The sequence below is a fragment of the Otolemur garnettii genome, unplaced genomic scaffold, assembly GCF_000181295.1.
Source record: "Otolemur garnettii isolate 467f Iridium unplaced genomic scaffold, OtoGar3 scaffold00046, whole genome shotgun sequence".
NCBI classification, from domain to species: Eukaryota; Metazoa; Chordata; class Mammalia; order Primates; family Galagidae; genus Otolemur; species Otolemur garnettii.
In genome coordinates this window covers 1510509-1534542 of record NW_003852441.1, presented here as the reverse complement: position 1 = coordinate 1534542, position 24034 = coordinate 1510509, and the positions used below count along the sequence as shown (strand labels likewise).

General features: G+C 51.1%; 2 protein-coding genes across 4 annotated transcripts in view; one reads left to right on the top strand and one right to left on the bottom strand.

The window, feature by feature from the left end:
* B9D1 (B9 domain containing 1) overlaps nt 1–10708 on the top strand; it is an 18000-nt gene extending 7292 nt beyond the window's left edge. The window contains exons 4-7 of one of the 2 annotated variants that reach the window (XM_003791238.2): nt 6281–6377; nt 6884–6946; nt 10137–10204; nt 10480–10708. In XM_003791238.2, coding sequence (XP_003791286.1) covers nt 6281–6377; nt 6884–6946; nt 10137–10204; nt 10480–10622 — 371 coding nt within the window. In that variant the 3' untranslated portion in view covers nt 10623–10708. Of the gene's footprint in view, nt 1–6280; nt 6378–6883; nt 6947–10136; nt 10205–10351; nt 10451–10479 lie in introns of those variants that run through there. The other variant, XM_023514009.1, reaches the window with a different exon arrangement.
* Nucleotides 10709–17484: 6776 nt separating this feature from the next.
* The window catches only part of EPN2 (epsin 2), an 85162-nt gene continuing 78612 nt past the window's right edge, over nt 17485–24034 (bottom strand). For both annotated transcript variants that reach the window (XM_012806075.2, XM_012806077.2), the window contains 4 exons: nt 22691–22867; nt 22055–22141; nt 20619–20834; nt 17485–20078 (listed from right to left, as the gene is read on the bottom strand). In XM_012806075.2, the coding sequence (XP_012661529.1) occupies nt 19795–20078; nt 20619–20834; nt 22055–22141; nt 22691–22867 (764 nt within the window). In that variant the 3' untranslated portion in view covers nt 17485–19794. The remainder of the gene's footprint in view (nt 20079–20618; nt 20835–22054; nt 22142–22690; nt 22868–24034) is intronic.

Below are 24034 nucleotides of genomic sequence, written 5' to 3'. Positions count from 1 at the left end.
CCTGTGGTCCCAGCTACTTGGGAGGCAGAGGCAGGAGAATCGCTTGAGCCCAGGAGTGGGAGGTTGCTGAGAGCTGTGATGCCACAGCTCTCTACCCAGGGTAAGCAAATAGTAAACTTCAAATTATTTATCTATTGTTTTCAATATAACATCTGGCATATATTAAGTAAAGAGGCACATCAAGATAAGCTGAAGGAAAACCAGCCAAAAATTGGAAGAGATAAAGAGGAACTCTAGATACTGGAGTTGTCAGATCCATTCTTACCAAGATCAAAAGAGAAAATATAATACTCAATTATGGCAGAGAACTAGAGCATTTGATGTTTTTAAAAAGATTCTAACAGGTGGTGCCTGTGGCTCAGTGAGTAGGGCACTGGTCCCATATACTGATGGTGGCAGGTTCAAACCTGGCCCCTGCCAAACTGCAACAAAAAACTAGCCGGGCGTTGTGGCAGGCACCCGTAGTCTCAGCTACTCCAGAGGGTGAGGCAAGAGAATTGCTTGAGCCCAAGAGTTTGAGGTTGCTGTGAGCTATGACATTATAGCACTCTACAAGGGTGACAAAGTGAGACTCTGTCTCAAAAAAAAAAAAATCCTAACAAATTATAGAACTGAAAAATATAATAACCAAAACTAGGATTTCAGCAAATGAGACACAACTGAAGACGTAATTGTATACCTAAAGCTAGGTCAAAGGAACATATCTACATTGAAATACAAGAATAGAAATAGAGTTGAGAGAGTAGGAGACATAGAATATAGGAAGCCTGCGGTATGTGACTGGAATCCTGCAAGAGGCAAAAGAACTAAAAATAGAAAATAGAAAAAGACTAGCTGGGCAGGGCTGTGGGTACCTAGTCCCAGCTACTTGGGAGGCTGAGGCAGGAGGATCACTTGAACTCAAAAGTCTGAGGTTGCAGTGAGCTATGACACCAGAGTACTCTACTTAAGGTGACACAATAAGACTCCATCTAAAAAGAAAAAAAAAAAAAAGGAAAAGAAATGGGAGGGATCAATAAGGTCATAATTATAGATCTTATAGAGAGTCAAAAGATATTAAGAACAACTTTTACTAATACATTGGCAAGTGAGATGAAAAATTAGCCTGGCATTATGGCAGGTGCCTGTAATTCCAACTACTCTAGTCTTATTCCTAGAAAAATAAGGCTACCAAAACTGACATAAAAAGAATGAGAATGTGAATAGTCCTCTGTCTGTTAAATTGAGTTTGTAATTAGAAATTTTCTCACAAAGAAAACTCCAGGTCTAAATGTTTTCATAGTGAATTCCACCAGATAATTAAGGAAGAAATAATGCCAGGCTTACAGACAAAAACTCTTCGAACCAAAAAGATTAAACATTTCCCAATGTATATATATATATTTTTTTGATACAGAGTTTCACTTTGTCACCCTTGGTAGAGTACCAATGGCATCATAGCTCACAGCAACCTCAGACTCCTGGTTCAAGCAATTCTCTTGCCTCAGCCTCCCAAGTAGCTGGGACTATAGGTGACTGCCACAACACCAAGCTGTTTTTAGAGATGGTTTCTTACTCTTGTTCAGACTGGCCATGAGCTTAGGCAGTCCACCCACCTTGGCCTCTCAGAGTGCTGGATTACAGGCATGAGCCACTGCACCCCACCTTTTTTTTTTTTTTTTCCCAGACAGGGACTCACCCTGATGCCCTGGGTAAAGTCCCATGGCATCATCATAGCTTGCAGCAACCTCAAGCTCTTGTGCTTAAATAATCCTCTTGAGTAGCTGGGATTACAGGCACCTGCCACAATGCCAGGCTAATTTTTCTATTTTTAGTAGAGACAGAGTCTTTGCTCTTGCTTAGGCTGATCTTGAGCTCTTGAGCTCAAGTAGTCCACCCACCTTAGCCTCTCAGAGTGCTAGGATTACAGGCACAAGCCACTGTACCTGGCCTGACAACATTTTTTTTGAGACAGTCTTGCTCTGTCACCTAGGCTAGAATGGAGTATCATCATCATTGCTCACTACAACCTCAACTCCTGGGTTCAAGCAGTCCTCCTTCCTCAGCCTCTGGAGTAGGTGAGACCACCTACACCCAGCTATTTTTTCCTATTTTTAGTGAGGCTTTGTTCTTGTTTAGGTTGGTCTCGAACTCCTAACTTCAAGCAGTCCTCCCACCTTGGCCTACCAGAGTGCTAGAATTACAAGTGTGAGCCACCATGCTGAATCCTAAACATCACTTTTACTAGGGAAGGTTGAAAGATTTCCTTCTGAGATGAGAATGCTTGTTATCACCATCAACATCCTACAAGTAAAAGATAAAAGAATTAGAAAGGAAAAAGAGTAGTCATTATTCACAGATGACATCATAATATTGAATTTCAAAATCAAATCAAAATAATCTACAGATAAATTATGAGAATTAATAGATTAGCATGATTGCTGGATATAAGGTACAAAACCCAGTCACTTTGTGTGCCAACAATAAATAAAATTTGAACAACAATATACATATATATATATATATATATATTTTTTTTTTTTAGAGTCGGTGTCTCACTTTAGAGACGGTGTGAGGTGTCGTCACAGCTCACAGCAACCTCCAGCTCTTGGGCTTAGGCAACCTCCCAAGTAGCTGGGAGTACAGGCACCTGCCACAATGCCTGGCTGTTTTTTGTTGCAGTTTGGCCGGGCTGGGTTTGAACCTACCACCCTCAGTATATGGGGCTGGCACCCTACTTACTGAGCTACACGCACCGCCCGAAAAATATATTCTTTTATATCAAAATATAACTTGTTCTACTTGCTATCAAGCCTCACTTATAAAGCACAGTAATTAGGACAATCTAGATAGGTAACAAATCCAGAGAGGCCCCAGACAGACCTAAGTACGTGTTGATTCAGGACAAAGGTGGTAAGCTGAGCAGGCAGGGAGAAGAGGGTGTTTCCAGTAAATGGTGCGGTGACAACCAGACACACAGAAAAAAAACAAAAAAACACTAAGCCTGACTTCATACATAACAAGTTGATTTCTGATGGGAATGAAAATCTAGGCGTGAAAGGCAAAATCATAAAGCATCAGGGAGTCAGCATCAGTGACTACAGCCATGGTATCTGGGTAAAGAAAGATTTAAGAGCACTCCTTAAAGAGCAAGATAAATGAAGTTGACTGTATTAAAATCAAAGGTTTCTGTACATCTAAAGGATCGTTAAAAGTGAAAAGACGCACTCCTACATACATACAGTAAAGCAAGGGTCCTCAAACTTTTTAAACAGGGGGCCAGTTCACTGTCCCTCAGACCATTGGAGGGCCAGACTGTGGGCCCCGGGATGAGTGGGCTGCTAAGCAGGACATGCAGGGGCGGCAAAAACACTCGACGGGCTGGATAAATGTCCGAGGCAGCTGCAGTTTGAGGACGCCTGCAGTAAAGCAGTAAGGAAAGGATGAGTGTGGTGGCGCCCAGCTGTAATTCTGCACTCCAGGAGGCTGAGGCAGGTGATTGCTTGAGCTTAGGAGGTTGAGACCATCCTTAGCAAGAGCAAGACCCTGTCTCTACTAAAAATAGAAAAACTAGTTGGGCATTGTGGCAGGTGCCAGGTACTGGGAAGGCTGAGGCAAGGGGATTGCCTGAGCCCAAGAGTTTGAGATTGCTGCAAGATACGACACCATGGTACTCTACACAGCGTGACAGACTGTCTCAAAAAAGAAAAGCAAAGAAAAAGACCATCTAGGCAAGAGAAACTAGGCAAGAGACTTGAGCAAGTTCTTCACAAAAGATGTCCACATGACCAAGAAACAGGAAGGTCTCAATCTTAGGAAAAAAAAATTGAGGAATGCAAATTAAAGCTACAGTGAGCTCACTAAAATAGCTCAAATTTAAAAGATTGATAGGACGGCACCTGTGGTTCAGTGGGTAGAGTGCTGGCTCCATATACCAAGGGTGGCGGATTCGAATCCTGCCCGGATCAAACTGCAACAAAAAAATAGCTGGGTGTTGTGGTGGGTGCCTGTAGTCTCAGCTACTCAGTAGGCTGAGGTAGGAGAATTGCCACTAAGCCCAGGAATTGGAGGTTGCTGTGAGCTGTGATGCCACAGCACTCTACTGAGGGTGACAGAGTAAGACTCTGTGTCTCAAAAAATAATAAAAATAAAAAATAAGAGATTGATAATGCTGGGCAGCGCCTGTGGCTCAGTGGTGGGTAGGGCACCGGCTCCGTGTGCCAAGGGTGGCAGGTTCAAACCTGGCCCCGGCCAAACTGCAACAACAACAAAACTAGCTGGGCATTGTGGTGGGTGCCTGTATTCCTAGCTACTTGAGAGGCTGAGGTGAGAGCATCACCTAAGCCCAAGAGGTAGAGGTTGCTGTGAGCTGTGTGATGCCATGGCACTCTACCAAGGCCAATAAAGTGAGATTATTTCTACAAAAAAAAAAAAAAAAAGATTGATAATGCCAAGTTTTGGCAATGCAACCATGCTGTAAGATGGGAACATAGGCACTATACCCACCAGAGAAGTGTGTGGAGTGTGCCAAGAGCAGTGCTCAGTGCCTCACTGTGCCATAGCGCCCAGAGGAGGGACAGCCTGCATGTCCACTGCATTAGATACACAGCCATTTTGGTCTAGTCCATTGATAGAATATTATGCAGCACTGAAAATGAACAAACCCCTGTACGTGAAACCATCTGAGTGCATCTCACAAACATAATATTGAATTAAGGAGGCTAAGTACAAAAATATGTATACCATATGAGTCCGTTTTTTTTTTTTTTTTGAGATAGGGTCTCATTCTTTTGTGGCCCAGGTTGGAGTGCAGTGGCATAATCATAGCTGATAGCAACCTCAAGCTCCTGGGCGTAAGTGATTCTATTGCCTCTGCCTCCCAAAGGAGCTGGGACTATAGGTGTGCACCACCACTCCTGGCTAATTTTGTTTTTTGCAATTATGGCCAGGGCCAGGCTTGAACCCACCACCCCCAATATATGGGCCTGGCGCCCTACTCCTTGAGCCATGGGCAACACCCATGCCTGGCTAATTTTTTAATATTTTGTAAAGACAAAGTCTCACTATGTTGCTCAGGCTGGTCTCAAACTGGCTTCAAGTGATCCTCCCACCTTAGCCTCCCAAAGTACTGGGACTACAGGTGTGAGCCCCCACACCTATCCTATGATTCCCTATATCTAAAGTTACAGAAACATGGGTAAAACTCAAGTACCATGGCATTCTTTGGCAGTGAAACGTTAAAGGAAGGTAAAGAGTTGGTTTCATAAAACTCAAGCGTGGTCACCTTTGCTGGGGTGTAGTGACAGGAAGGTATAAACCTGGCCTAACACTTACTGAGCACATTAGGTGCTATGCCAAGTATTAGCATGATACTAATGCTCATTCAGAGATGAGGAAACTGAGGAGCACAGACATTAGTAACTTTCCTGGGGTCCCCTGGGTGGCAGGGTTGGAGCCTGGCAGACCAGCTCCAGGCCCTCCCGAGGCCTCACTGTCTCACATGTCCCTTGGGGTAATGATTTCTCCTCTACCTGTAGAGGACAGAGAGACTGATGAGGTAAAAGCACCTAAGGTCCCCTGATGTTAATAGAAACAGGTACATTTGTTAATTTTTTTTTGGAGACAGAGCCTTAAGCTATCCCCCTGGGTAGAGTGCTATGGCATCGCAGCTCACAGCAACCTCCAATGCCTAGGTTCAAGTGAGTCTCCTGCCTCAGCCTCCCAAGTAGCTGGGACCACAGGCGCCTGCCACAACACCCAGCTATTTTTTTGGTTGCAGCTGTCATTGTTTTGGCGGCCCGGGCTGGGTTCAAACCCGCCACCTTTGGTGTATGTGGCTGGCGCCTTAGCCACTTGAGCCACAGGCGCCGAGCTACATTTGTTAATTTTAGTGGAAGCTGCCCAGGGGGTCTTGCTTTCTCTAACTTCTGTTAGATACCCACAAATTAAGCCCCCCAGTCTCATGAGCCCATGTGGTGCTTGCTTGACTGTGACTACAGCAGAAAGGAAGCTTGGAGAGCAGACAGGCCCTCAGTCTGTTCTGATCACAGCTGGGCCTGGTGCCTCCCCTATGTGTCCATCAAGTGACAGAGTGGGGACAACATCTTGGCTGTGTCTCCCCAGCTGTGAGGGGGGTGGTGGAGAGTGCCTGCCTGGGCATCAGTGGAGGCACAGGAAGGGCCAGGGTGCAATCTGGGTTCCCATCCCTCTTTCTGCCCTCCCCTAAGCCTGTAGCCCTGGGCTGTGGGCACCATCCTGCTGTGTCTCCCTCCCTGCCAACCCCTGCCTTATCCCTCCCCAGGGCCACAGATTGTGCTCAGTGTGTATGGACCAGACGTGTTCGGGAACGACGTGGTCCGAGGCTATGGGGCAGTGCATGTGCCCTTCTCACCTGGCCGGTAGGTCCTCACTCTGACCAGGTTCCTGGTCCCCAGCCTCTCTTTCTTTGGGCCATGCTGGCTTGGGACGCAGGTACCATCAGCACGGCTTGTTCTAGGTACAGATAGGACCTCATCTTCTGTGTTGGGTTCAGGCTGTGAATGCTCTGGGGTCCCCAGGGGCCTGGGCAGCTCAGCATGGAGGGTGTGTTTCAGCCTGATTTTGGAAGAAACCCATACAGAGGGTGGCAAGGCTCGTGCTGCCAGCTACACACCAGACGGGGTGGTGTGGACCCTCATGGACTCTGACCTCTGTGAAGCTGGGCTGGGCTGGTGGTGGTCACTGTTGTCTCCCAGTGCTCAGGACTTTCCTAGGCTCAGTGGTGCTCGGGTGTGGTTTGCATTTGCTGCAATGACCCTGACTTGGCTGCGCTGCAGCTGCTCCGGCCTCATCTATGTGTTGCTGCTTATTGCTTGCTAGAGGCTCAGAAACTCTGCACCTCTGTCTGTGGAAACATTTGTTTCAGGCACAAAAGGACCATCCCTATGTTTGTCCCCGAATCTACATCTAAATTGCAGAAGTTTACAAGGTGAGTTTCCCACCCTCACCCCTAGTCCCTCCTGACCTAGAGGAGAAATGGCTGTTGCATTCTGCCCTTTATTATGTGCCCAGTCAAAAGTCGTTGTGTCACATAGAATGGAGGAAAAACTTCTCTGCTGGGGAAACAGGACATATTATGAGGTTAAAAGTAGTAAACATGATACAGCAATATGAGCTAAAACACCATAAAGCAGTAAAGATAATGGGTAGCTTTGCTCAGTCGTTAAGTGCCTCTGAGAGGAGCTGACATTTGAGCAGAGACTAGGGATGAGCAGGCACTTGGAACAGCATGTGCCAGGCCCTGATGAGAGCATGGGCTCTGCACGTTAGGAGCAGCCAGGATGTCAGTATGGCTGGTAAGCAAGAGGGAATATGGGGAGAAGGCAGGGAGGCAGGTGGGAGCTTGGAGGGCCTTGGCTGGGCAACTTGAGGTTTAGCCTGGAAGTGTCTGTTGATACAGCTCAGCTGCAGGTCAGTGAGCTGCGAGGAGATGCAGAACCACTCAGGCTCCTGGGCTGAGCTGGCAAGAGCCCCCTGCCAGCCTGGGCAATATCGGGATGAGACCTGGCCAGGGGCCTGCTGGGCAGAGGGGCAACTTTGAGTCTTAGCGCTGAGGGTGCTGTGCTAAGCTCTGAGGCCTGTGGAGGGGAGGGACAAGTGTTTCTGCACTGGCCTTAACCTAGAATCCCCTCTGGGAGGGGAGGCTACCATGTGGAAAGAGACTTCTTTGCCACCTGGAGGTGACAGCATCCAACCCCCAGGGCTATCAGGGATGCAGTGGGGCAGTGCATGTCTGGGGGCTTTGACAGTCTATGTGGCTGTCCTGGCAAAGATGTTCCCATTCCGTGAGCCTGTAGGGGAGAGCTCACTGAAGCCACAGTCCCTCACCATCAGAGTTAGGCCCGTGGCTTGCAAAACAGCCAGGTTTGGGCCCATGCGTGTGCTCAGCCCAGGGGCCGTCGCCAGGTCTTTGGAGGGGCCTTGTTCAGGCAAGGCAGCATCTGGTTAGTGAAAGCAGTTTGACTGGCAAACTCTTCCTGGATGTGGTATCCATAAAGACTCCCTGATGAGGCAGAGACCTGGGGGCATCTCGACTCCCCTGTCCCTCCCAGCACCCTCCAGGGACTCCCTGTTTACTCTCCCAGTCCATCCATCCTCAGCCTAACGGGCCTGCCCATGACACACTCTGTCTCCATATTAGTTTCCAGTAGCTGCAACCAAATACCACAGACTTGGTGGCTTACATCTGAAACTTCGAAACAACAGAAATTTATTTTCTCACAATTTTTTTTTTGAAGGACATTAGTCCAAAATCCATATCACTGGGCCAAAATCAGGCATTGGCAGGGCCACATCCCTTCCCCAGCTGCTTCCAGAGTCTGGTGGCTGGTGGCCTCATCACCCAGCCTCTGCCTCCAGGTCACATGGCTACCTTCTCTGTGTTGTCAGATCTCCCGCCTCTCCCTTTTTGTAAGGACACGTGATGGCTTTTGGGGCTCACCTGGATAATCCAGGCCGTGTCCCCAGCCTCCTTGGCTTCATGACACCTGCAAAGACCTTTTTTCTAGATCAGCGGTTCTCAACCTGTGGGCGTGACCCATAGAAACTGTATTAAAGGGTTACGGCATTAGGAAGGTTGAGAACCACTGCTCTAGATGAAGTCACATTCATAGTTCCCAAGGACTAGGACCTGACACAGTAGCAAAAATGGTGTTCCTAAAACACAACTTAGGCCGTGCCTTCCCCTGCCCTGGCACATGCCCTTGCCGTTAGGATTAACTTCAACTGTGCCTGCTTTCCGTCTGCCTCAGTTTCTCCAGCCCACTAGGTCCTTCCTGCCCAGCCCCCTGCCTGGATCATTCTCCCCTGCCCTCAGGGTCGGCCTCCCCTCACCCACCCTGTTGGGCAGGCTGCCCTGGTGGTGAGTGGCTGAGAGGCAGAAGTGCAGTGAGGATGGCAACTCTGTGTGTTAGCACTTGTGATCTGTCCGCTGGAATTTTTCCAGTGCCGCAGTCCTCACGTAGCCACCATGAGGTGGGCTGAAGGAGCCTTGCCCTAGGACAGAGAAACAGGAGCAGAGGCTGTGGCCCACCTACTGGGCAGCCTCTTTCCTCACTGTGCTGCCCAGGCCCAGCTGAGAGCCCGCCTCTCCCCTGCCCTCCTCACTCATCACCCCTCCCTTGGCGGGGTAGCACTGGGGTGGGAATTGGTGCCAGTCTGCTAAGGCTCAAGCCAGGGTGGCCCTTGTCAGCAGGAAGGGCTGGGCTGTGGCTTGGACGGCCATGTGCTGTCACTGCTACCTCTAGGACCCTCACAGGTTGGTGTCCCAGGAGCTGTGGAGCAGAGGTGGCGCTGGTCTAACCTGCGAGCCACCCCCCACCCCCAAGGCTGCGGGACCCATCCGGCTGGGAATAGTGCTCCTTGTTTCCGGCTCAAATGGGTGTGTCGAGCCTGGCTCAGCTGGTGGGGGGGCTGTTCTAGGCCCCCCAGGTTTGGGCTGACTTAAGCAGGGCTGCCTGTGGAGTCCAACAAGTGTCTGTCACTGCAGAGCATCCTGGGGCCACTGCCTACATAGGAAGGGTAATGTTTTATATGGCAGTTGACAGAGTGCCTTCACCTCACAGCCCCACGGGTAGGTGCTATTATTATCCCCACTTGACAGTTGGCAAGGCTGAGATTCAGAAATGGGAAGTGACATGTCCTGGATCCCACGCTGCTAAGAGGAAAAGCTGGGGAGCCCAGACCTGGCCCCTCTGCCACCCTACGGATTCTTGAGCCTCCTTCCCTGAAGAGACTCCCTTCCCCCACTGCAGCTGCTTATCACCTTGCTGGGTTTTCTGTCTGGGTTCAGGCTGCACCCCACCCAGCCCCAAATCTCCCTCAGCTTTCAGCCCTTAGTGAATCAAACCTGTGGGAAACTAGGATGGAAAAGCAGGACAGCCCTGCCAAGGAGACGGGAGAGAGGGGGTGGGCCTGCTGGGCCGCCTCTGGCCATGTAGCTCAGACAAGGGGCACTAGCACTTCAGTGCCCACCTCATCTTTCAGGTGGCCTCAGGAAGGCTCTGCCCAGGGCTGGGCCCCTAGAGGGGGGATGTGGGTCTGTGAAGCAAGAAGAGCCACGTCAGGGTCTGAGGCTGCAGCATGGGGCCCTGCTCACCCATGTTCTCCTGTGTTCTCAGCTGGTTCATGGGACGGCGTCCCGAGTACAGAGACCCCAAGGTGGTGGCTCAGGGTGAAGGCCGGGAAGGTAAAACATGGTGTCCCTGCCCCACGTGCATGTTGGAGCCTGGGTGGGACTAGTGGGCCCAGTGCCCAGGGACCTGCCAGGGACTTTCCCAGATGAGGGCCTGGTGGGAGAACAGAGGGTTTGCCATGTCTCTCCTCTCTGCTTCAGCCATGAGGGACACAGGTCAGGCCCTGTCGTCCTCACTTTACAGAAGAGGATGCTGAGGCTGAGAGTCCCAAAGCAGCAGGGTCTGTATGCACAGCTGAGCTGGGCTGACACTGACCTTCTGTTCCCAGTGACCCGTGTCCGCTCTCAGGGCTTTGTCACCCTCCTTTTCAACGTGGTGACCAAGGACATGAGGAAGCTGGGCTACTACACTGGGCCTGCAGACACACACAGCATCCCGGTGCCCAGCGTGCCCCAGGGTGCCACTTGCTGAAGGCATCATTCCCCCTGCTCCACCCTACTTCTGGCTGGGCAGCACTCGCTGTCTTTCTGGAGGTGGGGGCTCGGAGGACAGAACAGTTTTATAATAAAGTTACATTTTCAGAATCCTCAGGCCTGTGGCTGCCTTCTGTCCCATTTAGCACCTTCCCAATGAGAGCAGGCCACTGGGGCTATAGGCTTTGCTGTCTCAGCCTCCAAGACCTGCTTGTTCCTCCACCCCTGCAGGGGCACTGTGTGGGTGGGAGCAGCTGGGACGTAAGCTCTGACGTAACCTGGCTCTCCTGCTCGCAGCTGTGTGACATTTTTGCACCTTAACACACCCATCCCTGAACCAGACACTGCACCCAAACCAGGGACTTCAGGCTTCAGTAGGATCACTTGTTCAGTGCCTGGCACCAGTCCTCCAGCTTCTCCATGTCCACCACCACTGCCCTTGACAGGAAGGAGAGAATCCTGTCAGAAGAGCTGGATGGTGAGGCATCCTGGGGACTTCAGACCCCAGCTTGCCTGATGCCTGACCCCCTTGCAGTCCAAGGCCAGGGGGTGGAAACCTGGCAGGGTGGGGGCTGCTGGTTGGAACCGAGCTTTCTAGCAAGCCCCACAGCCCAACACCCTGGCCTCTGAAGTGGTGTTGGCCCCTCTGGGAGCGGAGTCCTTTCATCAACACTGTGGGAGGCCCACAGCTGGACCTTCTCACCTGCTCTATGCAAAGGCCCTGCCATGTCCCTGGTCACGTCAGGTGAGCTCTCCATGCCCCACCACAGAACTTTCCTCAGCATACATGGTGCCCTGGCCTGGATACTATCCTCATGGAATTCAAGGGAAGCCATGATACGGCATGGCTGGCTCTAAGCTTCTGCCTGAAGGCCAGCGACCTGACCACTACATGCTGCCCTGTGAGTCATGGAACTTGCCCTTAGACCATCCAAAGTGAATCTGTCCTTTTTTTTTTTTTTTTTTTTGCAGTTTTTGGTTGGGCTGGGTTTGAACCTGGCATATGGAGCCGGCAACCTACTCCTTTGAGCCACAGGCGCCGCCCTCTTCTGCCTCTTTTTTTGAGACAGTCTTGGTCGGGCACAGTGGCTCACGCCTATAATCCTAGCACTCTGGGAGGCTGAAGTGGGTGAATTGCTTGAGCTCAGGAGTTCAAGACCAGCCTAAGCAAAAGCAAGACCCTTGTCTCTACTAAAAATAGAAAAACTGAGGCGACAGCTTGAGCCTCTGTCTCAAAAAAAAAAAAAAAAAAAAAAAGCCAGGTGAAGTGGCTCACGCCTGTAATCCTAGCAATTTGGGAGGCCAAGGTGGGTAGACTGCCTGAGCTTACAAGTTCAAGACTAGCCTGAGCTAGAGGGAGACCCCGTCTCTAAAAATAGCTGAGCATTGTAGTGGGCACCTGTAGTCCCAGCTATTTGGGAGGCTGAGGCAAGAGGATCACTTGAACCCAAGAGTTTGAGGTTGCTGTGAGCTAAGATGCATGGCACTCTACTGAGGGTAAGCAAGTGAGGCTCTGTCTCAAAAAAAAAAAAGTCTCAGTTTGTTGCCCTCTGATGAGTCCTGTGACATCATAGCTCACAGCAACCTCAAACTCTTGGGTTTAAACAGTTCTCTTGCCTCAGCCTCCCAAGTCGCTGGGACTACAGGCACCCACCATACACCCAGCTATTTTTTTTAGAGATGGGGGTCTTGCTATGGCTCAGGCCGGTCTCAAACTCATAAATTCAGACCCACCTCGGCCTCTCAGAGTGCTGGGATTACAGGTGTGAGCCACTGCGCCCAGCGGTCTTCTGCCTTTTATCTTGCTTTTAGGGCACTCCCATCCTGTGTCTAAATCACTGTGCATTCTGGAACTCCTGGTCATCAGCAAATTCCTTATGATTCTGACCACTTTCTCTGGCCTTACTGAAACCGCCTCTGCCCCTCGCAGCCCTCTTAAAGCAGTATTTTACCTCCCACACCCCATGGACTATGGGCTGGGAGATGCCCTTGCCCCACCATTACTGTTTCTAGAACCCTTCTCCTTCTTCCCACCCAGCCTCCGGCAGCCCAAGTCATCAGATCATCCCCTCGATCAACATCCCCCACAGCCCTGCCTGACCACCCTGCTCACCATCTTGCTCCAGCTGTTCTTGGCAACACACTGTCCAAGCCATAGCTTCAGCTCACCCTTCTAAGAGCTCAGCCTCTTCCTCAACCTCTCACCTTCAACAATCTTGACCTTAACACCTTACCATCCATTCCTATGGCCTACTGCACTTCCTGTTCTGGTGACTGCGCTGCCTCCAAGATCTGGACCCACGTGTACCTCCCTCAACCCAGCCCTTCCCCATACCGCAGAGAGGCCCTTCCCACTCAGTGGTGCCCCTCTCTCTCTAGGTGCCTCGTTCCACCATCCTGGAATTCCTGGCCATCACGTCCACACACTGGCTGGTATACATCCTGGGCACCCAGGCCCTGCTTGCCTTTACACCCACCTGGCAGAACCTCAGCCCTCCCCTCAGCTTCCCACTGAGTACTAGGGCCTGCATACTGGCCAAGTCTCAGTTCAACACACTGTGCTTGCTGACACTACTCCCTCCTGCCTTCTCTTGGCCAGCCCTATCACACCCTGCCCCTCAGCTGAACACCTCCCTGTGGAGACATAGTGCTCTCTGGCTTCTCACAGGTGCTGAGCCCACGGGCTTCCACCTCCATCTTGAGTCTTCCTCCTCCACACAACCACTCTCGCCAGCCTCCACCATGCCCTGGTGTTACAGGACAACTCCAAAACGCAAAAGCCCTGCATCCCCACATGCCATTCCAGTCCTCTGCCTCTTTCCACATCCTCCCCCACCAAGGCTACTGGCCGCCTTCCCCATCACTATCCTGAAACTTCTAGCCCATCACGGCCATGTTTAAGCTTGGGCCACGTTAGTGTGGCCTGTCAGTGGCTTGGATGTGGGTGGGTTGGTCACCCTCTCCCCAATGTTTAATTGTCAAATGTTTTTTGTTTTTAAAAATTATTATTATTTTGATACAGAGTCTCACTATGTTGCCCTTGGTAGAGTGCCATGGTGTCATAGCTCACAGCAACCTCAAACTCCTGAGCTTAAGTGATTCTCTGTTCTCAGCCTCCCAGGTAGCAGGGACTACAGGTGCCTGCCACAACACCTGGCTATTTTTAGAGATGAAATCTCACTGTTGCTCAGGCTGGTCTCAAACTCCTGAGCTCAAGAGATCCACACACTTTGGCCTCTCAGAGTGTTAGGATTACAGGCGTGAGCCACTGCACCTGGCCCTGTCCAATTTTTTTCAGTGTTAAGATACTTAAACATGGAAAAGTTGAGGTAATTTCACAGTGGAGTCTGCCTTCACCACTTTGCTATTTAGCATTTTCACAGCGATCCCACTATGCATCCCTTCCTCCACCCATCTTGTTATTAGAGCATTTCAAAGTGAACCACAGACATCAGGACAGCACCTTCTGTGTATTTCAGCAGTTAACAGCTAGAATTCTGTCTGTAGTTACTGCTTTCTTTAGAAGGGACATCTACATAGTGCATCACTTAAGTACTATGTGCTGAGTTTTGAGGAATGCACAGAACATCACCAATGATGCAGAAGGCTCCTCATACTCCTGCCCAGTCAAGACAGGGGTCGAGCAGTGAGCTTAGGAGGCCAAAGGGATGTGTGTGACTGGGGGTGGAGAGTGGGCAATCGGGACATACAGCCTCCATGTCCACCCTCATTTGTTGTCCATGCTGTCATCTACTGCCACAAAGCTGTTATTCACTGGACTATTTCCTTTTTCTCCTTGGACATGCCATAAAACTGTATTTCCCAAGCTCCTGCATCTGCTGGCTCATGTGTGGTGTCTCACTCAATCTCAACGCCTGTAATCTTAGCACTCTGGAAAGCCAAGGCAGGTGGGTTGTCTGAGCAGGAGAGAGACCCTGTCTCTAAAACTAGCCAGGCATTGTGGCAGGTGCCTATAGTCCCAGCTACCTGGGAGGCTGAGACAAGAGGATCGTTTGAGCCCAAGGGTATGAGGTTGCTGTGAGTTGTGACGCCACAGCACTCTCTACTCAGGGCGAGAAAGTGAGGCAGCACCACCAGAGTGAGGCAGCACCACCAGGGACAAGCTGAGATCTGAGTCCCAGCTTGGAGGAGAGCAGCCAAGAACACCACCACCGGGCTTTCTGTGAGTGAGAAGTCACACTTTCATTATGTTCAGCCATTAAAAGTCTGTGGTTATTTGTTCCCATGTAGTATATTCTATTCTAACTGAAAATGGAAATTGGTACCAGAAGTGGGTTTCTGCTATAACCAAAACAAAAGCACACAAATGTATGTGGCACTGGCTTAGCAGTTGTATGACAGGCAGGAGGAATCCACATCATGGACCAAACATCTGGGAGTCTGTATCGTGCAAGAACAAGACATTAGCTGAGACTCCAGTGCCAAGTGGGGAGCTGGCTATGTGCCTGCTCCCCAGCAGCTCTAGGGCACAGCAACAGACATGGGACTGCAGTGTGAACTGGCTATTGTTCACTGCATTGTGGAAAGTTCTCAGTCAAAAGGAGATCAGGGAAGCACTGGCAGTTTGCAAGCAGAAAGGTAACAAACAGAATCTAAAAAAATTTTAGCATTAAAAGGTTGGGGAGGTAGACTGTTTCTAGAACTCAAATGAGAAGGGATTGAAAATGCTTTGAGCAATAAAGGCATAACAAAACTTCTCATATGAACATAGCAACTCAGCCTTTTGCTAAATACAGGGTTAAGGGGGTGGTGCCCCCCGCCTCATCATGATTCCAGATGGCTTCTTGACGCTCACAGAATGAGAGAAGTACAAAGTAAGGCAGCAAGGAAATAAGGCAGTTTTATGTCTAAGCCAAGAATTTTACATGTGCTTCTGTCATCAGTAGCTGTGTAACAAACGGTCCCGAAATTCTGCAGTTTAACCATCTATCATCCCTCATGATTTAGGAGGAACCGGGCTCAGGTGGGTGGTTCTGCTCCATATGCTGTCGGCTGGGGCTGACTATTGGAGAAGGCTTACTTGTACGGGTGACAGTTGTCTGGGAGCTCTGCTGGGGCTCCTGACCAGAGCACTTCAGGTCCCCCCACAGGACCTCTCCACATGTTTGACCTCACAGCATGGCAGCTGCATTGCCAGCAGGACACGCGATGGGACGAGCCCCTGCTAGCAACATGCCTGCTGACGTCTCATTGGCCCCATCCAGTGGGGGTGCACACGGGGAGAAAAGGTCCACCGGGGTCACCAAAGGAACACTCTGTTATAAACAGAAGTCCTTATTAATCCTATTATACAGTAACCAAAGTTACTGTATGCGGAAGTACTGAGGCCAGTGGATTGCCCATGTTGTGAGGGAATTGTGCTTCCAGAGGGTCCATAAGCCTCGATTGAAACCCCTGACTAGCTCAAGACTCAGTCTCGAACCACCCCTGTGCAGCAGGAGCCAGGCCATCCCCAAGCAGAGCATTCTCTCCCCCACTCATGGTCACAGACAGGGACACAAGAAGGGCTGGGCCACCTACAGAGGGCAGAGCCTGGGGCAGGACAACCTCACAATATGTGCTGCTGGGTTCCAGCACTGCCAAGGACCAACTACTGCCAGGAGCATTTCACTCTGCTTTTCCCAGGGGAGACTACTCCCGTGGGAGGCAGCATGGATATGGGGTCTTTCTTCTCTCCAGGCTACGTTTTCCTTGCAGGAGGCTCTATACTCCATAGAGACCCTGAACTTCTGGGTGCAGAGAGAGGACAGGACCTTACCGTCTGTGAGGGGAGGAGCGCAATTATTTGGCGGCCAGAGGGCCAGCTGTGGCAGTGTCTGACAGTGTGTTCGCACCAATCTCACTTCTCATTCCCCTGGCCACAAGGGAAGCCTGCACTCCCCCATTCCTGAGCAAGTGGACAGGGCCAAGGGCCTGACCCTGGCATTGGAACACAGGTGGCAACCATGTAGTTCCAGGCCTGGCTCATCCCCCACCTTCCCCTTCACAGCACCCCTCAGGGTGATCTGTCAAAGACGCATGCAGTTCCTCTGAAAGGGACTGGGTCCCTCAGTCACTGATGTGAGAAACAAATGTGTTAAGCCACTGAAGCTCGCAGACCTGTGCCTATAGTGCTGCCCAGAGCATCCCACACTCTCGTTCTCCTGTCGCCTGCATTGAACATAGCACCCTTTGCTCTAGCCCTTGACCTCTGAGTTGAGCTTATCTTTTGTCCTTGGTGACCCTGGGAGCCAGGCGCCCACATGGAGCAGTTGTCACAGCTGGCCTCCTCCCAGGCTGCCCCTCAGGACCTCTCTGCCCACGCTCCCATCACCATCTCCCCAGCTGCCCCTCCTTGCCTTGCGTACCCCCGTCCTCCAGCTGCCACTGTCCTCTCATCAGAGGCTCTGAGGGGACACAGACCCTTTGTGCCAGCCAGCTGTCATCACAATGAAGCTGCATAGCAGGACACCCAAGTATTAGTGCCTCCAACACGCACTTCCCCTCAGGAACCCACAGCTGGCGGCAGCTCTCTCCACATGCCCCGGGGCCCCAGCTGCCAGGCGGCAACTTCTCCTGGAGCAGCACCTCTGTGGCCTTGGCACAGGCACACTGCTGCTTCCACCTTGCTCAAAGCAGAAGGGGTCAAGGACTGCAGCCAACACTGACTCCAGCACGTTGCGCCGACACCACCACAGAGCCTGGCACAGGCAGCCTCCAGCCTCTCCCTGAGGTTCAGCATGAGCACCAGGCCAGTGGCCACGTTAATGGCAGGCCAAGTTCCTGCATTGTCCCACCCCTCTGCTGTGGCACAGTGGGGTAAAAGATGAGGCGAGGGAAGGACACACCCAGAAACTGCATCATGATACAAATGATAAATTATATTTATACAGTAAATAAGTATCAACAGTCAACACAAGTTCAGAACCAGCTGCCGGCCCCAGTGACTTCCTCCCTTGCGGTGCCGGTCAGGAGGGAACACAATGGCAGTGGCCAGTGGCTTCATGATCAGTGCAGCAGGCAACAGGGACGACGTGCACTCAGGATGGCCTGTGCTAGGACCAGGGAGCGGGGCTGTCATGGTGGGGCCTTGAAGTCTCATTAGGAAGAGTGCTTGTCTGTTACAAAAGAATCACTGACCCCAAGAAGTCAAGTCTGGTCTGCTGACCTGTAAGGCTGGTCCAGGCCCTGCACCATTGGAGGGAAAGCACCTACGTGGGCGAGCACCCTGATCCCACACCCCACCGGGCCCCCGCCTTCCTCTGGCAGCAGCCTTCCTGCACCTTCCTGCATCCTCTGGTTCTGGTGGAGGAGTGGCTCCTGGGGCCAGAGAGGACAGCCTTGGGGACATCACAGGTAGTCAATCTTCACTCAGACCACGCATGTCCTCCTGGCATCCCAGAGACTATTTTTAAGTCTTAAATTTCCCAGTGCCAGTGTTAAGGGTCAGATCTCCTTCTGGAATTGGAGAGGGGCTGGCAGGTGGTCGGCTGCCCTTGGAGCTGAAGGTGAGAAGTCCACACAGTGGAAAAGGAGCCAGAAATGCCCAGTAGGCAAGCTACCTAGACACAGGGTGGGGACCGTCTCTTCCCTGGGGACTAACAAGTCTTCTCTGGCCTTCGTGACTTAATACTTTTTTTTCAGTGGTGGGTGGGATGAGAACAGTAGGAGGTTGGGTAAAGGAGGTAATATTAGTGCATGTTTGTTAAAAAAAAAAATCTATCTCTTGTGAGAATGACTTTTTTCTACATCTCCAAAATGAGAAATGACTATTTTTAAGTCTGCAATTTAAAAATAACGTCTAGAATTAGCAGGTAGGTGGATCAGGGCCAGCCCTGGTCCCTCACCCCTCGTCTCAGCCTGGGGACTGCTCCCCAGGGAGCTGCAGACATAGAAGCAGCATCCCCCCACCCTTGAGACAAATGCCCTTTCCACATTATCCCCATCTTTAACCTGAGTGTGGATTAAGACAGGACAGCACAGACACGCAAGGTTAAAGATGTTTCTTCTATTTCAGATTTCTGTTATAAACAGAAGTCCTTGTTAATCCCTGCATGCCTTTAATTAACAAAAGGAATTAGTTGATAAAAATTTGTGAGTCACGTTCATACGTTAGATTTTTATCTTTAAATGCTGAAGATGTTGGTGTATAAGTAAGAAAAACAGCCTCTCTCTCAGGATCTAGCCAAAAAGGCTGAAGTCAATCAGTTTAGTAATTCATCAAAAAAGGGAGTTAAAGAAAGGAAAAGGCAGCTGGAGGCTAAGACTTTTTGTTGCTGTTGTAGTTTTTTTTTTTTTTAAATAAACATCATCTTTTATGTGTAATCAAATTCCCATATTTTTTCCTATAAAGAATTTGCTTTAGTTTTTCCATAAGGCATTTTTTCTTGTCATCCAAACATCTTTTTAAACTTTTCTTAGAGTTAAAACCATAAATAAAAGGATTTAAACCACTAAAATGATGTGTGCTAATATCTTAATTCAGCCAGACCTGGTAAATTCTATCAAAACTAGACAGTTAAATAAGAACCACGTTATAAAAATATTAGCCAAAAAAAGACTATTAGATAATTCTGCAAACTCAAATATGAAACTGTACTAAACAAAATATGTGCAAACGTATACAAGCATAAAGCCACGTGGCAGGGTTATGCTCAGATTAGTTTAAAGCTCACTCTAGTGGATTTAATTCAAGAGTTGTCCACGGTGGTGTCGTTTACTTTGAACTCACACACGAGTCAAAGAAAAATAAAATATGCACAACCACGTCCCCAAACGGTCAGTGTTTCACGGAGCCAGTGCTTCACACCATCCACACTGGGACTGCTGGGGCATCCCTAGGGCTGGGGCAAGGGCCACACTGACAACTCTGCCTCCTCACCAAGGCCTCAGAGGAGCCCTGAGAGGACCTGACGCTTGGGAGGAGGTGGTAAGAGCAGGCCAGGCTGGGGCAGGTGAGTGGGCCTGTTTCAGAAGGCTTGTGCGCTACTCTTAACTCTGAGTGTCAGGGCTGTAAAGACAACTCTGTTATCAGGAAGCTGGAACTGAAAGGCCCTAACACCTCCCACCCCAAACGCTCAGGCCCGTCCCACAAACCAGGACCCCTGCTCGGCATCCTCTAGCACAATTGCCCTGGCGCCTGCTCAGGGGTGGGTCCCAGGCCCAGGGCACTAGAGAAGGAAAGGGTTGGTTGTGCCAGCGGCCTGAGCTGCCGATGGGGGGATGCCCACACTGCCCACCATGTTCATTGTTGTCAGAGAAGAACCGCTGGCCCCCAGAGCTGGATGTGGGGCCATGGATGTCACGGAGGCCATAGCCATGGGCTCCACCCCAGGGCCAGGCCCAAAGGATGTGCTGGTCCCTAGGACTGGACTCCCCCGCAGCTGATTCAGCGTCAGCGGCTGGGGCTGGTTCACCTGGAAGGGGTTGACAGGGGCTGAGGTGGCAGCTGCACCTGAGGAGAGAGCAGGAAGGGGGGGGCAGAGGCTCAGCGCTCAAGGTAGGGCCATAGTTTCCCACCACAGATGCAGCTTTCTGAACTCCAGGGCAGAGACTGTGTGTTCTGATCTCTGCTGTGCCCTCAGAGCCCTCAAAAATTTAGTAATTCACCAAAAAAGGGAGTCAAAGGAAAAGGCAAATGGAGCCTAGAATTTTTATACTTTCCTCCAAAGGAGGGGGTCCTGGTAGCCGCCCCCTCCCCCGAACTGGCCACTCCCTTGAGGGCCTCCCTGTGTGGGTACCCTGGGCAGTTCTGCCTGGCCATCTCAACTATGAGGAGAGGGGCTGTCTCCTGGCCACCCTCCTCCTTCCCTTCACTGGATACCCACAAGGCCTGGTGAGGGTCAAAGTGCTGGTCTTGGGGCTCATGGCCAACTCCACTCCTTCCTGGCCATGGATGGCATGTGGGAAGCCATGGGACACCCCCCTGCCGCCTGCCACACACCCATTCTCAAACAAAACAAGCAGCTGGATGACAGTGAGGATGCATGCCTACCTGGAGCCAGAAAGGGATTGAGGGACTGGGCTGGTGGGGCAGGTCTGGTCACCAGTGAGTCCAAGTTCACCAGGGCTGCGTTGGGGCCCAAGAAGGACTCAGGTGTTTTCCGGGCACTGCTGGGCTTGCTTGAGGCAACAGTCAGGGGTTGAGACTCAAAGGGGTCAGGGCTTGTGGTTCCATTGTTTTGGGATGGAATAGAAGCCATAGATTCTGCTATAAAACAAGGACACACACGTGGTGAGCGTGGGGCATGGGACCAGGCATGGAGGGGCAGGTGAGGCTGTTCTTCGGCCTGCAGAGAGACATGTGGAATCCCTTTTTTTGAGACAGAGTCTCACTTTGTTGCCCTCGGTAGAGTACCATGGCATCATAGCTCATAGCAACCTCAAAGTCTTGGGCTCAAGTGATCCTCTTACCTTAGGCTCTCAAGTAGCTGGGACTACAGGTGCCTGCCACAACATGTGGCTATTTTTAGAGATGAGGTCTTGCTCTTGCTCAGGGTGGTCTCGAACTCCTGAGCTCAGGCAATCCACCTGCCTTGACCTCCTAGAGTGCTAGAATCATAGGTGTGAGCCACCACACCTGGCTTTTTTTTTTTTTTAGTCTTAGTCACCCTTGGTAGAGTACTGTGACATCTTAGCTCACAGCAACCTCAAACTTTTCAATTTAAGTGATTCTCTTGTCTCAGCCTCCCAAGTGGTTGGGACTACAGGTGCCTGCCACAACACCTGGCTATTTTTTTTTTAGAGATGGGGTCTGGCCCTGGTTCAGGTTGGTCTCGAACTTGTGAGCTCAGGTAATCCACCTGTCTCACCCTCTTAGAATGCCAGGATTACAGGCATGAGCCACTGCTCTTGGCTTTTGTTTCTTTCTTTTTTAATGCAGCAACAGACTGTGGCTGGGAGACCCTGGGCTGAGGAGGTGGAAGTGGAGATGGTGGTCCAGACTGGGGCGTGGGGGTGGAGGTGGTGGTCCAGACTGGGGAGTGGAGGTGGTGGTCCAGACTGGGGGATGGAAGTGGTGGTGGTGGTCCAGATGTGGGGTGGAGATGCAGGAAGTGGTCCAGACTGGAGGGTGGAGACTGAAGTGGTGGTCTAGACTTGGGGTGGAGGTGAAGGTGGTGGTCCAGACTAGGGGGTGGAGATTGAGGTGGTGGTCTAGACTTGGGGTGGAGGTGGTGGTCCAGACTGGGGGGGTGGAGGTGGAGGTCCAGACTGGGGGGTGATGGTGTGGGTCAGAGACTGAACTACTGTGCTCAAAGGCAGGGCTTACTGTCAATGTGTGAATTTCTAGCACTGTAAGCTTCAGGTTCCCAGGATCAAAATACAATGAAAATGCATGAAGCTGGTCAGTGTGAAAGCTGTTTGTGTCTACAACAGCTGAGCTGGTCAAATACACAGAATATTGTGGAGACCACCAGCACCTTTACATACCTGATTTTTTTGAAGTTCGGAGGTTGTCAAATTCAGAAAAATCGTCTTTAACTGTACCATTCAGATTACTGAAGAGCTCCAAGGACCCTGGTGGACACAGAGGCCAGTGACTGCAGGCACATGGCACATGCCCCAGGCTTGGCCAGCAACAGGGCCTTTCCTCTCCCACCACCCCCCTCACAGGGAAGAACTCTGAGAGCCAAAGAGGGCAAGACAGGCCCAGGTCACCCAGTGCACAACATGCAGTGCCCACGCCACTGCTTCTGCCACCCCCACCCCAAACAGAAGGAGATTCATGGAGTCAGGTCAGGACACCAGGAGATGTCATCTGAAGGAGTGCCTGGGGGCCAGCCTTCCCAGGACCACCAGAGTGAGGACAGGACCCATGGGCCCAGAGTAGCCTCCTCTCTCAAGCCTACTTGGGAAATTCCCTCGGAGCAGAGGCCTGGGAGCTGGGACACAGGCTAAGTGGAAGAGAAGCCAATGTACGCAGAGGATAGGACTTCTCTCTCTCCTGTAGAGAGAGAACTGAGCCAGGAGACAGAAACGGCAGTGGGGAGCCAGAAGACAGAAAGGGCAGTAGGGGCTCAGGGGCTCTCAGAGTGCAAGTAGTAAGTGAGTGACTGAGGGTCTCACCAGAGGCAGACACTGGCTTGGCGGTAGAGACTGCACCCCAGGCATCAGAAGTTGCCCTCCCACCACTGGGGGCAGGCTGTTGTGAAGCTGCCCAGGGGTCTGAGCTCTTAGGGACAGATTGTGTGCTGGCTCCGGGAGGCACGCCCCATGGGTCAACAGAGGCAGCTGGCTTGGCACCTGTAGGAAGGCGGGGTCGGACTCAGAAACGCCCTCGGAAGTTCTGGTTGCTGGGGTGAGAAGGGAAAGGAAGCTGTGGGCCACACCAGGGTCTGCCAGGTGAGGCAGCCACCCAAAGGACTGTCCTATGCCACCAACTGCCCTGAGAATGAAGAGGCAGGGAATGCCTGGCTGGGCCAGGCTGGAGCAGAGAGGGGACAGCTGAGAGCAGCCCCTCTAAGCTCCCATCACACAAGTCACCTGCAAAGGGGCTCCCTGAGTTCACCCCACTTCCATGGGCAACCTGAAACAAGCCCATTGCCATGGAACCCAGGCCTGGCCCTCTAAAGGCCCAAGAGGTACTCTCTCCCTACCTGCTTTAAGTGGTTTCTGCTTTCTGATAGTGCAAATAATATGGACAAGGCCTGTATAAAAATGGAATAATAAAGAATCACGTACTTACCACCCAGCTTAAGCAATGAAACTTGTTTCAAGCTGACAAATCAACTTTTTTTTTTTTTTTTTTAAGTACACAATAGAAAGTACTTAAATGGATGTTTGGAAAAGGGAAATGGCCCAGCAGCTTGCTCTGCCCACTCCATGAGGCTGCAGTACCTCCAGGAACTGTGCACGTTATAAAAAAAGACAGTTCTCGAGGGCTCCTAACGGTAACTTCAATCCTGCTATGTACACCCAGACATTATGCACAGGACACGCAGACACGGATGCATACACATAAAACATGCATCTCCTTTCTTCTGGGAACACACCACAGCAAATGCTCAAACACCACTGCCTCCTCCTAGGGACCAGAAGGTGCCGCCCCAATGCCCCTCCCCACTGTGAGCTGTGTCCCAGCCGTTCTCTTGCCTCTCCCTGTAGCTTACCAAGCAGGGATAACTTTAAACAACATACTGGGCTCAGAGCCTGTAGCACAGTGGTTACAGCACCAGCCATACACACTGAGGGTGGTGAGTTCAAACCCAGCCCGGGCCAGCTAAACAATAATGACGACTGCAACAAAAAATAGCCGGGCGTTGGGGCGGGTGCCTATAGTCCCAGCTATTTGGGAGGCTGAGGCAAGAGAATCACTTAAGCCCAAGAATTTGAGGTTGCTGTGAGCAGTGACACTACAGGACTCTACCGAGGGTGACACAGTGAGACTGTCTCAAAAAACAATTAGGCTCG